This window comes from Taudactylus pleione, unplaced genomic scaffold, assembly GCF_031769625.1.
Source record: "Taudactylus pleione unplaced genomic scaffold, aTauple2 ptg000762l, whole genome shotgun sequence".
Taxonomy (NCBI): domain Eukaryota; kingdom Metazoa; phylum Chordata; class Amphibia; order Anura; family Myobatrachidae; genus Taudactylus; species Taudactylus pleione.
Window position 1 is genome coordinate 1,199,896 of NW_028285164.1, and position 14,903 is coordinate 1,214,798.

General features: G+C 44.5%; 1 protein-coding gene across 1 annotated transcript; it reads right to left on the reverse strand.

The window, feature by feature from the left end:
* Positions 1-828: 828 nt before the first annotated feature.
* On the reverse strand, positions 829-12,398 carry LOC148476883 (T-box transcription factor TBX6-like). The gene is made up of 7 exons (XM_088457504.1): positions 12,262-12,398; positions 9,089-9,356; positions 7,413-7,556; positions 5,811-5,881; positions 5,580-5,635; positions 2,438-2,801; positions 829-1,045 (listed from the first exon to the last, which is right to left on the reverse strand). Exons 1-7 carry the CDS (start codon positions 12,282-12,284, stop codon positions 829-831), a joined length of 1,143 nt encoding a protein of 380 aa, XP_088313630.1. The 5' UTR covers positions 12,285-12,398.
* Positions 12,399-14,903: the final 2,505 nt, after the last annotated feature.

Below are 14,903 nucleotides of genomic sequence, written 5' to 3' on the forward strand. Positions count from 1 at the left end.
GCAGCACTCTATCCTTCCTTCGCTCCTGCAGCACTCTATCCTTCCATCGCTCCTGCAGCACTCTATCCTTCCATCGCTCCTGCAGCACTCTATCCTTCCATCGCTCCTGCAGCACTCTATCCTTCCATCTCTCCTGCAGCACTCTATCCTTCCATCTCTCCTGCAGTACTCTATCCTTCCATCTCTCCTGCAGTACTCTATCCTTCCATCGCTCCTGCCATGCAGCACTTTATCCTTCCATCGCTCCTGCCATGCAGCACTTTATCCTTCCATCTCTCCTGCAGCACTCTATCCTTCCATCTCTCCTGCAGCACTCTATCCTTCCATCTCTCCTGCAGCACTCTATCCTTCCATCTCTCCTGCAGCACTCTATACTTCCATCTCTCCTGCAGCACTCTATACTTCCATCTCTCCTGCAGCACTCTATCCTTCCATCTCTCCTGCAGCACTCTATCCTTCCATCTCTCCTGCCATGCAGCATTCTAACCTTCCATCTCTTGCAGCACTCTAACCTTCCATCTCTCCTGCAGCACTCTATTCTATCTCTGTGGCACCACTCTGCCCCAGCACTCTATCCTTTTCATCACTCCTGCACCACTCTGTCCTGTCTCTGTTGCAGTGCTCTGCGCCATCACTGATGCAGCGCTGTATTCTGTATTCTCTGCTGCAGCGCTCAGTCTGAGCAGCTGAACTTTCCACAATCCATTCTGTTGAAATATGTTCTGCTGCAGCACAATCCACGTCAATTAGCTCCGTCTCCCCACATCCTGATCCATTATAATTTGCTGCACATTATAGTCTGTTAGATAGTTCTGCATGTTCCTGGTATCAGAGGCCCCTGGAGGTGGTGTGCGAGGACAGGTACCAGGAGGCACCACACATCTGCTGGAAGAGCTGCGGGTGTAGTGCAGGAAAAGGATGACTCAGTCTTATGGGTGGAGAAGCCCAAGAGCCCACAAAATAGGGAGCATCGGGAGGAACTTGGGACATAGCCGCCATCGGAGAAGGGAATGGAGCCAGACTGGGAGGCGCTGGTTGAGTGAATCTGTAAATGAGAAGAGGACGGTGTCAGAGCATGAACAGGGATCCATCATAGAGACAATACTGAGTGTCACTCTCACAACTGGATGTGCAAACGCACAGATCACAGACTGGAGAGACACAGACTATAGGCTCCAACTATAAGCAGCAGAGTTACTAGCTGGCCATAGAGAGTCCAGACACACACAACCATGATGGTTGTGCAGACACACAACAAAGAGTGACGAGACATGCACAATCATAAGTGTAGACACAGAACAAAGAGTGTCAACATTCTCACAATTTTGCTTGTAGACACAACAGAGTCGAGACTCGCACAACCATGAGTATAGACACACAACAAAGGGCGACGAGACTCGCACAACCATAAATTTAGACATACAACATAGCGCATTGAGACTCGCACAACCAGGAGTGTAAACAGAACAAAGAGCGTAGAGATATGCACAACCATGAGTGTAGACACAATGAAGAGCGTTGAGACTTTCACAACCATCAGTGTATGCACAACAGGGAGCGTCAAAACTCACACAACCATGACTGTAGACACACAACTAAGAGTGACGAGATACACCCCAACTATGAATTTAGACATACAACAGAGAGTGTCAAGACTCGTACAACAATGAGTCTAGATACAACACGGAGCGTCAAAACTCGCACAACCATGAGTGTAGACACAATGAAGAGTGATAAGGCTCACACAACCATGAGTGTAGACACAATGAAGGGTGACAAGGCTCACACAACCATGAGTGTAGACACAATGAAGAGTGACAAGGCTCACACAACCATGATTGTAGACATAATGAAGTCTGACGAGGCTCACACAACCATGAGTGTAGATACTATGAAGAGTGACGAGGCTCACACAACCATGAGGGTAGACACAATGAAGACTGACGAGGCTCACACAACCATGAGTGTAGACACTATGAAGAGTGACGAGGCTCACACAACCATGAGTGTAGATACAGTGAAGAGCGTTGAGACTTGCACAACCATGAGTGTAGACACAACAGGGAGCGTCAAAACTCACACAACCATGAGTGTAGACACACAACAAAGAGTAAGAGACACGCACAACGAGTGTAGACACACAACAAAGAGCATCAAGACACACAACAATGAGAGTAGACATAACAAAAAGCAGCGAGACACGCACCCCCTAAGCAGCATGAATACTCAGGCTAAAGATCTTCAAGACCCTCAGACTGGAGAGCGTTAGAATCAGAGAAGTGACTTAGTAGAGAGGAATAAGACTTGTAGAGGAGCAGATGGGCAGGAGACTGACTCTAGGGAAGGGTAGAGCAGAGACACTGATTGGAGTACTGAGACACTAAACAATATGCGCTGTACAGAGACACATAACTATCCCCCGCTGAGCCCTTCTTACCTGTGTCCCATCAGACAGGCAGGCGGAGAGTACGCGGTCACTGCTAAAGGCGAGACAGCAGAGGGTGGTACCCACATCGGTCTCTGTGCTGTGCGGCCCCAGTGTACAAACATGTCCATCCCATGGGACCTCTCTGTCCTTTTCTCCATACTCTCATGTAACATGCCCACACGTGTCACATTTCCTAAATGCCTGTCCTCACTGGCTCCACAACTGTCTGTTGTAGCTGGCTGTCTCTCCTCTGCACTCTCTTCTCTCTCCTCTTTCTCCTGTGCACTCTCCTGCAAGGCAAGTTGTTCCTCTCCTCTGCTGTCTCGGGGGGACGCGGTCAGGTCTTCTGCGCTCTCTTTTATTCTCTTACACTCTGAAATGAGACGCAGGGTACGTTAATGACATCTCATGTGTCACACACGACCCGCCCGCGTCTGGCTAGCCGCCCCTCTGTTACCACCCCGAAATTCCCACTGAAATTGCATCTTTCTGCACTTGGAGCAAGAACCATCGGGACGCACGGGTCAGACATCGCCAATGCGGCCAACTCCAAATCAGGCCCTCAATTGTAGGCAGAGCCTAAGACCCCTCGGCAAGATGCTGGTCTGGGCCCCCATGTCCCCCCACCATTTGCGGGGAAAAATAAATAAAAACAGGTTTGAGTAGTCTGGGCCCCTCATTGCTCAATGGGCCCCGGGCAGGAGCCTAGGCTGACTAGTGGATGGTGTGTCTCTGATTAAAAGTACAAATATCATGCATACACCGTATTAACACCTCTTCCCCAGTCTCTGACCCCAATATCATCCTGGTGCCAATCATACTTTCTGATAAATGCGATCATTTGCCTGCTGAGTGCTGGTGTACAGAAGCTCCCTGTAACCTCTCAGCACACACCAGTGACAGTCTATATCAGTGGTTCCCAAACTGCGCGCCGTGGCACCCTGGGGTGCCTCTGGACACTTGCAGGGGTGCCTCAGGTTGGTGGTCCAGCACAAAATCAAATTATTTATGGTCAGTGTAATGTTTATATATAGACAAACAGAAGCTCAACCCTGTCCACCACTATAAAACTGAGCCTAAGGATGACGGTTAAGCACAATTTACTTAGCATTACTACATTTTTTTCTGACTTTCTCAACAACAAATGTTTGGCTTAGGGGTGCCGTGGAAGCAATTCTGATACTCTAGGGCGCCGTGGTTCAAAAAAGTTTGGGAACCTCTGGTCTATATAATAATTCTGTATGGTGCCTCCCAGGGGGCAGATGCTGAATTACACCATATGTGCTATAGGTCAAACCTGCTACTCTCCTGTATTCCGTTCAAATGAATCATCTGCAGCTGTTTGAGATGATTAATATGGATTGTGTACATATGATTTGGGACCACAGTGAGGGGTTAACGTACAACAACCCTTGTTTACTCATCTGGCGACTATTTCAGTGTATCCAATAGTCCTTTCTGCACTGCACTAATTTTTTATATAATTTATATACAGTGTGTGTGTATATGTGTATATATATATATATATATATATATATATATATATTGTGTGTGTACCTTCATTATTAAGTGCGTATGTAGCATAATTGCACATTAGTGCCCTGTTATAAGAGCTGCAGCGCCATCTTGTGATACACCTGTGGTAGTGCATACTCATAAGTGGATCATATGTCTTTGAAAAGCACCACCTGCCAGTTCACATCACTGAGGTATAAACTGGGTACATTCCCCAGAATATTGATCACCCCACAAATTTACTGCCAATATAGCCTCACATGCCATTGCGTAACTTATACCCCTCATAACCAATATAGCCTCACGTATCACCGTCAACTGTCACTGGCTAACTTATACCCCCTATAGCCAGCATAGCCTCACATGTCACTAACTTATACCCCCTATAGCCAGCATAGCCTCACATGTCACTAACTTATACCCCCTATAGCCAGCATAGCCTCACATGTCACTAACTTATACCCCCTATAGGCAGCATAGCCTCACATGTCACTAACTTATACCCCTTATAGCCAGCATAGCCTCACATGTCACTAACTTATACCCCCTATAGGCAGCATAGCCTCACATGTCACTAACTTATACCCCCTATAGCCAGCATAGCCTCACATGTCACTAATTTATACCCCCTATAGCCAGCATAGCCTCACATGTCACTAACTTATACCCCCTATAGCCAGCATAGCCTCACATGTCACTGTCTAACTTATACCCCCTATAGCCAGCATAGCCTCACATGTCACTAACTTATACCCCCTATAGCCAGCATAGCCTCACATGTCACTGTCTAACGTATACCCCCTATAGCCAGCATAGGGGCCCATTTATCAAAGGGAATTTGAGGTAAATTTCCCGAAAACACCTGTTTTCGGGGGTTTACCTCAAATACTAAGTATCCCCCGGATGTATGAAGGAGGGACCGCAGCAGGTATCTCCGATACTTGCTGCGATCCCTCCATTGCCGCCGGCAGCCGCCTCCCCCATAGATTTCTATGGGGGATGCGATGCTGCAAAATGTATCAATATCGGGAATGCTTCGCATTCCCGATATTGGCCCCAGCAGCTAACGCTATCTAAAGATAGCGTTAGCCGCTGTAGCCTATGGGGACTTACCGCATATCAGCCGGCGGAGGGATCTGCCAGATCCCTCCGCCGGCAATGGGCGCCGCTCATGTGCAGGCCGCGGGACTGCGCATGCGCAGAAGCCCCGACTGCCCTCCGGAGACATCGCAGGGACGGGCTCTTTTCGGAGCCCGTCTCCCTGCATGTCCCAGATAATACATCCGGCAGATAGGATCGCATTTTACAATGCCATCAGGCGCGGTACTGCATGCCCTGATCGCATTGCAAAATGCGATCATTAATAAATGGGCCCCATAGTCTCACATGTCATCGTCTGCCAGCCCAATGTGTGGAAGCCGTTTCCCATTGAAAACGTTGGCGATAATTTCCAGGTGTGTTTCTCCCAATTATATCAGTGCAGTTGGATCAGTTACACTGATGTAGGGTTCATTGGATACATTGAATGGTCCAGGCTGCAGCCCTGTGATTGGTCAGCAGAGTTATGTTTGCAGAACCTGATGCAACAGTTGGACTATATGTATAACACGGTGACATTATCGCACGTAGGACTGACCTGGGTCATGGTCTCCGCTCACCTCTGGCCTGCTCACCCGCTTCCTCTGTGTGTGGCTGAAACAAAGAGAATATACATTATTCCTTATCACATCATATAGCAATGCTGCGTGAAGTGACACCCCGTGTACCAGTAACAGTTACTCTAGGAAGGGGGGGGATACAGAATAAGCCCCCCCCCTTAATATCTGGCCCATGGCGCACAGGGACTCTCTGTATAACAATCACTTACTTTTCCTTTTGATTCTTGAAATATTTTATTCCTTTCGCAAATGGGTTCTCTTCAATCTTCAGCAGGGAAAGCTGCAGGGGGGAGCAGAGCGAGTCAGGTTAGAGGAGGCGATGGATATAAGTGGGAAGAGACCCCTCATTTATAAAGCGCAAAATGGGCAGAGCGCTGCGCATGGCCCCTTGGGCGGGGCAGTGTCAATCTCTTTATTCAAGGGCGTCTAGATTTGCGCCACAGCGTACGGGTTTGTACGGCAGCATTAGTGGAGGATCAGAGGGTTTATACTGTGCCTGGTAGGAGTTGTCTTTATAAAGAGCCCAGCAGGTGCTAGACGCAAGTTTTGCAGGGTTGTTTTTTTTTTCAGTGCCAGAAACAAAAATGCTTTATATAAAGGACTTGATGCTAAAGTGGAAGGAGGGTGGACTGTGACGTTTTACACTTTTGCCAGGCAGATTTTCCAGCAGACATGCACGGTCTTGATGTGCGCTGGACAGGCCTTTTAGGCGCAGTAGTGCCGAACTGAGGCAATTCGCACTTCACATTCAGTGCGTTTCTTAAAATGAGGTTCGGAGGCAGAAGGAGGAGCTGTGAGATAGACTGTAACCATTTGACTGGGACCAGTAGGAGTTAAAATGTGTGGAAAGCAACAACAAAAATGAGATTATTACTCATCACTGCAAACAGGAAGGACAATGCGGGATAGAACGGTGTCTCTGCTCTCTGATCCAAACCATTAATGAGAATCCACTGCTCCCACAACCACAGAACTGTCCACTGGTACCCGGAGGTCTCTGTGAAACCCGTCCATGGTGATAGCATGGCGCAAAATTCCCTGTTACTTCATTACCATGTGGCCCATCTTCCTGCACCTTCCTAAAGCCATGGACAGAAGCTCTGTACAATGCTGCCGCTCAGTGCTGATGGTCACCTCACGGCAGGGGTCCTACAGACAGGACGGGTAATGACTCCCAGCCAGGGTATGCGAATGAGGACATTGCCTATAATGACTGTGATGGGGGAGATCACAACATTCTCTTAAACTTATTACCTGTAATTTGAACAGATATTAAGTCAGTATGCCGACACCAGAATGCCGACATGGGTGTTATGTGGACATTGTGGCATGCTGGCAGTCACAATGATGACAGTACATTTTAGTGCTAGATTTAAGGTTAGGGTACGGTTATGGTTAGAGCTTAAATAGTGAAAATCGTTATGTCAACATGCCAAGTGTCGACATAATGACCACGTTGACACTGTGTATGTTGATATGTCACATGTCGACATAACACCCATGTTGACATTCTTTATAGACATTACTATAGATAAAACCTGGCATTAGCTGTATAATAGTTTCTCAGTGCACATTAATAGTACAGTGTGTTTATACAGTAAGCAATAAGTAGGGGCTTATGTGAGTCTTAGCCGCCAGTGCCTGGCACAACCGCTGGGGGTCTCATCCTCCATATGACCACGGGACCTCTCAGTGTGTTCTAGTATCTACATTATCCCATACATGGATGGATGAGGGCCACACATCATACGTGTCTCATTACATGGAGAGTCTGGCATGTAAAGGAACGGGGGTAGGAACACCTCTCTCACCCTGGAGTTCTGGTAGCTGGTGACTGCTATGAAGGACGTCTCTGGGAATGACACAGAAGACACAGGCCGGGGAGGGGATCCGCTGTTTGACGTGGGAATGACGTGTAAGCGGAGGAAGTATCTGTGCATGGACTGCAGGACAATCTGAGGAGACAGAGACCAACATTAGTGACACCGGACTACACGCAGGACCAATGTACTAAGCCTTGGAGAGAGATCAAGTACCAACCGATCAGCTCCTAACTGCCATTTTTTTGTAAACACAGTGTAATGTGACAGGAGTTGATTGGATGGTACTTTATCTCTGTCCGCTTTATCTCTCTCCAAGGCCCGTATTCAATTAGAGGCGTAAAGTCGGAAACGTTTCGCCTGTCAGACTTTCCGCCTCCTTCGCCTGTTTCAGAGGCAAAAACTTTACGTGCGCTTTTCGCCCTATTCAATTCCTAAACAGGCGAAGACGGAAAGCAGTGAATGCGGAACAGGCGGAAAGTGCTGTCAGAATTGGGGAAATCAGTCTGTACCCCAAAAAAAGAGGCACTAACATTGGGGATCAATGTAGGTGTGTACTAATAGCCCTAATTAGTGTTTGGGGTACTTAAGTCGTTTAAATAGCTTCTTATTAGCGTCTTGTAAAGTGGTGAAGAATGGCGTAAAGCTGTATTTTTGTTTTTAAACAAGTCGTCCATTCAAATTTGGGGTACTTGGAAATGGGTGCTAGCATATATTTATGTCTCTAAAGTGAACTTTTCAAAAACGCACCTGCGGCACGCACCTGCAATCCTAAAAGCACCTGACCCATCCTTGCAGACCCACAAGAAGTCTATTTCACTAGTCTTTATGCTTGTCCCCCCACTTTTTACTTTTTTGCCCCCCCCAAAAAAGTACTTTTTTTTTTCTTAGTTTTTTTTTTTAGCCAGATTTGTCCTTTGGGGGGCTGTCCCAAGAGTTCTGCGTCGTTTCCCCACGTTTGCACCCCAAAATAAAGATTTTGCATTTCTTTTCACCTATTACATTGCATTGAGTTTCCGCTTAGGCAAATTCCGCCTGGAATTGAATTTTGAGACAAGTTCCAAACAGGTGAAAAGCGGCAATAGGCGAAACCTTTTAGCAGATTACGGCTTTTCACGTCTTATTGAATCCGGCCCCAAGACTTAGTACATAGTATTTAGTACTGGGAGAAAGGAGTAAAACACATTGCCTAATACACAAAGTGCATATGGGGGCAGGGGGTCGTCTGTAGTTGTTAATGCTGCACAACAAAATTCCCATTTTTCATGATGATCCCTCCTCAGGTGGCGCTGTTGCATTCTTATCTAATGGGAAGACAATGTAGGGATTTGCAGAGTGGTACACTGATACCGATTACATCCAGGAAACATAATTGTGATCACTTCTCAGGAATATTAATGAGTCATTAGCGTCACTGGTTCCCAGTGACCTGATAGGCTGTGTTCCTATGAATATTAGTCAGCCCACAAGATGGCCGCCCCCGCTGTGCATAGGACAGGTGCCCTTTTTATGCCAGAATACTCAGGGAAGTCAGTATCCTAATGCAAACTGATTATTTTACATCTGTCTTACATGGAGTGAAAATAGACCATTTATCTTACAAAAAAAAATTTCTATAGATTATTAAGTGAATTACAGACAGTGCTTCCGTCTCTCAGCCACCGTACCTGTCCCCCCTGGCTGAGGGTATTGTTAGTCAGACGGATCTTGTTGAAGCAAATGGCTCTCTCCATCCAGCGGTGCCCAGGGGCCGGAGATTCCGGGTGCAGGTAAAGGCTGGTGGGTGGTCCTGGCTCAGCTCTGCCACTCATACTCCAGACCCCATCGCGCCACTTGTACCGGCTTTCGCCCTCGGGTACAGCCTGGACACACAGAGAGTAGAGACAGTGTGGGTCCAGCCCGGACAGGGAGACGGAAAACTCAGGGAACATCCTCCTGTCAGATGAGAGGGTTAATCAGTTTCTACCTGTACAGTAAATAATCTCATTTGTACAGTCACTCATCTCCATCTATATACAGTCACTCATCTCCTCCTATGTACAGTAATCCCCAGCTATGTACAGTCACTCATCTCCTCCTATGTACAGTCATCTCCATCTATATACAGTCACTCATCTCTGCCTATGTACAGTCACTCATCTCCGCCTATGTACAGTCACTCATCTCCTCCTATGTACAGTCACTCATCTCCACCTATGTACAGTCACTCATCTCCTCCTATGTACAGTCATCTCCATCTATATACAGTCACTCATCTCCTCCTATGTACAGTCACTCATCTCCGCCTATGTACAGTCACTCATCTCCGCCTATGTACAGTCACTCATCTCCGCCTATGTACAGTCACTCATCTCTGCCTATGTACAGTCACTCATCTCCTCCTATGTACAGTCACTCATCTCCACCTATGTACAGTCACTCATCTCCTCCTATGTACAGTCACTCATCTCCACCTATGTACAGTCACTCATCTCAGCCTATGTACAGTCACTAATCTCCACCTATGTACAGTCACTCATCTCAGCCTATGTACAGTCACTAATCTCAGCCTATGTACAGTCACTCATCTCCGCCTATGTACAGTCACTCATCTCTGCCTATGTACAGTCACTCATCTCTGCCTATGTACAGTCACTCATCTCCTCCTATGTACAGTCACTCATCTCCACCTATGTACAGTCACTCATCTCCTCCTATATGTACAGTCACTCATCTCCACCTATGTACAGTCACTCATCTCAGCCTATGTACAGTCACTAATCTCCACCTATGTACAGTCACTCATCTCAGCCTATGTACAGTCACTAATCTCAGCCTATGTACAGTCACTCATCTCTGCCTATGTACAGTCACTCATCTCTGCCTATGTACAGCCACTAATCTCAGCCTATGTACAGTCACTCATCTCTGCCTATGTACAGTCACTCATCTCCTCCTATGTACAGTCACTCATCTCTGCCTATGTACAGTCACTCATCTCCTTCTATGTACATTCTCTCATCTTGGCCTATGTACAGTCACTCAACTTCACCTATGTACCTTCACTCATCTCCAGCTATGTACCTTCACTCATCTCCAGCTATGTACCTTCACTCATCTCCAGCTATGTACCTTCACTCATCTCCTCCTATGTACAGTCACTCATCTCCTCCTATGTACCAGCACTCCTCTCCAGCTATGTACAGTCACTCATCTCCTCCTTTGTTCTGTAACTCATCTCCGTCTATATACCTTCACTCATCTCCAGCTATATACCTTCACTCAACTCTGCCAATGTATAGTCACTCATCTCCAGCTATGTACCTTCACTCATCTCTGCCAATGTACCAGCACTCCTCTCCAGCTATGTACAGTCACTCATCTCCTCCTATGTACCAGCACTCCTCTCCATCTATGTACAGTCACTCATCTCCTCCTATGTACCAGCACTCCTCTCCAGCTATGTACAGTCACTCATCTCCTCCTATGTACCAGCACTGCTCTCCAGCTATGTACAGTCACTCATCTCCTCCTATGTACCAGCACTCCTCTCCAGCTATGTACCTTCACTCATCTCCTCCTATGTTCTGTAACTCTTCTCCGCCTATATACCTTCACTCATCTCCAGCTATATACCTTCAATCATCTTGCCAATGTACAGTCACTCATCTCCAGTTATGTACCTTCAATCATCTCCTCCTATGTACCAGCACTCTTCTCCAGCTATGTACAGTCACTCATCTCCTCCTATGTTCTGTATCTCATCTCCGCCTATATACAGTACCTTCACTCATCTCCTCCTATGTACCAGCACTCTTCTCCAGCTATGTACAGTCACTCATCTCCTCCTATGTACCAGCACTCTTCTCCAGCTATGTACAGTCACTCATCTCCTCCTATGTACCAGCACTCTTCTCCAGCTAAGTACAGTCACTCATCTCTAAATATGTTCTGTAACTCATCTCCGCCTATATACAGTACCTTCACTCATCTCTGCCTATGTGGTTGGGAATGTGTTACTCCCATGGGAATCCCTATTTCTATACTGGAGACTGGAGAGACCCAGAGGCTCTGCTTTGGAGAGCCCCTAACTTTGTGACATCATCCATTGCTATATATGAAAGTCATGCAGTGTGGACAGTTTGGCTTGTATATATGGAGGCACAGGCTGGATAAAGAGTAGGGTTTGGTGCCTTAAGCCTGCACTGCTGCTGAGTTCTCTGTGATCTGGGCTTACACAGGGTGGGTGACTGAGGACTATTGAGGTTTTCTTTAAAACAGAGCTAGGAGCCATAGTGGGACCCCACTATCAGCAATACAGGCGTCAGAGAGGAGGATACTAGCCCATGGGAGACAGATGTCCCCTTATTTACCCTCTACTCCCGGTGCTCGTCCTCCACACTCCCATCCTATTCACGTGGTTTTGTATTCCACATGTAAGACACTGCATATCTCTAGAAATGAATTTCCCCCAAGTGCAGGACAGCTTTATAATACATATAACACTATGAGCATCATTTATCAATGAGTCTTATCATTCACAAGTGATAAAACTTGTTGCGTATGATAATGGAGCTCCAGCCAATCAGCTCCCAACTGTCATCATGACAGTTGGGAGCTGATTGGCTGGAGCACCATATATCATATGCAATAAGTTTTATCACTCGTTGCGAATGATAAAACTCGTTGATAAATTAAGCCACATATTCGTAATCATTAGATAAAATATATCATAAGCAACATTTTAAAAAAAATATTCTAGCAGTCCTGCATTTGATGCCGTCAAACAAAAAAAAATTATACTTCAAAGATATTGATGACTGAACACGGGGGGGGGGGGGTGGGGGGGGCCTCGTCTCACCTTCCATTTTTGGTCAGTATCATTTCAGTTCCCACCGAGTTAAACTTCTCCCATAATTCTTTGTTCTCCAGTTGGGCAGATATTGGAGGAGGTGAGGGTGGTGGTGCGGGTGAGGGGCGATACTGCGGTGGCAAATAATACCCTGCGGGAGGGGAGAATTTCGCACCTGAATCAAACAGAGAGAAACATTAGTCCGCTGGTAATGACAGAGAGTAGCTCGTTAGGATCTAGCACCCAGTGGGTCGCTGCTGGGAGGGTAAACACTGACCTGGGGCAAATGAACTAGACTAGAAAGTGACACGAATTCACAAATTGTTCCCTGATGTATACAGTATATAAATACAGAACACTGCATATCAGAGACAGGCCACCTGCGGCTAACCAGCTGTTGTGGAACCAGAAGTCCCAGCATGTCCTGTAATGGCTGAGGGGCTGGTATTCCTCAGGTCGGTTTTGTACGACGGACTGGTAAATAGTGTCATGGGATATTGTGATGTTATAATGCTATTGCCACAGTCTATCTAACATATTACATCCATATTGGTGAATATTATTATAAATAATAGTACCAAAACACCATTATTGCCGCACAAGTGTTATTATTAATTGCCATAGCCCAATCGGTTTATGCAGCGTTATACCGAGGATATTTCACATTACCTACCACACACTAGGGTCACTTTCCTGTAGAACCATAGCACCCAGAAAAAACCCATGTATAAGCAGAGAGAACATACAAACTCCACCCACATAGGGCCCTGGTTGAACATTGAAGCCAGCGCTCTGAGGCAGCAACGGTAACCACTGTGCTACCATGCTGCCCATATGGTATGGGATGTGATCATATCTTATGCTTCCGTCTGTCTGTGTATGTATGTATGTATGTATGTATGTATGTATGTATGCAGTGAGAAAGCCCCTGCACCACTGCCTGCAGCACTCACACTCACTATATGTAGAGTGGAAACCCATACTTGCCTACTCACAGGATGCCTGGGATACTCCTGAATTTTGGGGAGACTCCCAGGAGAGCAGGGAATCCTCTGGGATTTCACACCCCTCACGTCACCAGCACTCGCCAGTCCTAATACTAAGGTAGCAGCAGAGAGGGTTAGGGCTGTCAGCCGAACCTTGTGACTAATATACATAGCGGCGCCCCAGTCATATCTAATAGATAGATAGATAGATAGATAGATATGAGATAGATAGATAGATAGATAGATAGATAGACAGATATGAGATAAATAGATATGAAATAGGTCATAGATAGATTAATTGATAAATGTGAGATATGTGATAGATAGATATTAGATAGATGGATAGATAGACAGATAGACATATATGAGATAAATAGATATGAAATAGGTCATAGATTGATTGATAAATGTGAGATATGTGATAGATATTAGATGGATAGATAGATAGATAGATAGATAGATAGAAATTAGATAGATATGAAATAGGTCATAGATAGATTGATTGATAAATAGATATTAGATAGATATGAGCTAGATAGATATGATATAGATAGATATGAAATAGGTCATAGATAGATAGATATTAGATATATAGATATGAGATAGATAGATATTAGATAGATATGAAATAGGTCATAGATAGATATTAGATATATAGATATGAGATAGATAGATAGATATTAGATAGATATGAAATAGGTCATAGATAGATATGAAATAGGTGATAGATAGATATTAGATAGATATAAATTAGATAGATATGAAATAGGTCATAGATTGATTGATTGATAAATGTGATAGATAGTAGATAGATATGAGCTAGATATATAGATATGAGATAGATAGATATTAGATAGAAAGATATGATATAGATATGAAATAGGTCATAGATATTAGATATATATATATGAGTTAGATAGATATGAAATAGGTGATAGATAGATATTAGATAGAAATTAGATAGATATGAAATAGGTCATAGATTGATTGATTGATTGATAAATGTGACAGATATTAGATAGATATGAGCTAGATATATAGATATGAGATAGATAGATATTAGATAGAAAGATATGATATAGATAGATATGAAATAGGTGATAGATAGATAGATATGAAATAGGTCATAGATAGATATGAGATAGGTGATAGATAAATAGTTATATATGAGATATATAGATAGATAGATAGATAGATATGAGTTAGAAATATATAAAAAAAGGTCACAGATAGATAGAAAATAGATCATAGATATGAAATACATAGATTGATTGATAAATGTGAGATATGTGATAGATATTAGAAAGATGAATAGATAGATGGATAGATAGATATTAGATAGATAGGTATGAGATAAATAGACATGAAATAGGTCATAGATAGATTAATAAATATGAGATATGTGATAGCTAGATAGATATGAGATAGCTCATAGATAGATGTTAGATATATAGATATGAGATAGATAGATATGAGATAGAGAGATAGATATGACATAGATAGATAAATAGATAGATATGAAATAGGTCATAGATAGATATGAGATAGGTGATAGATAAATATCTATCTATAGATAGATATATACAGTATAAAATAGGTCATATATATATTATATATATATATATATATATATATACATACAAAGTCAGAAATCCACTGCACTCG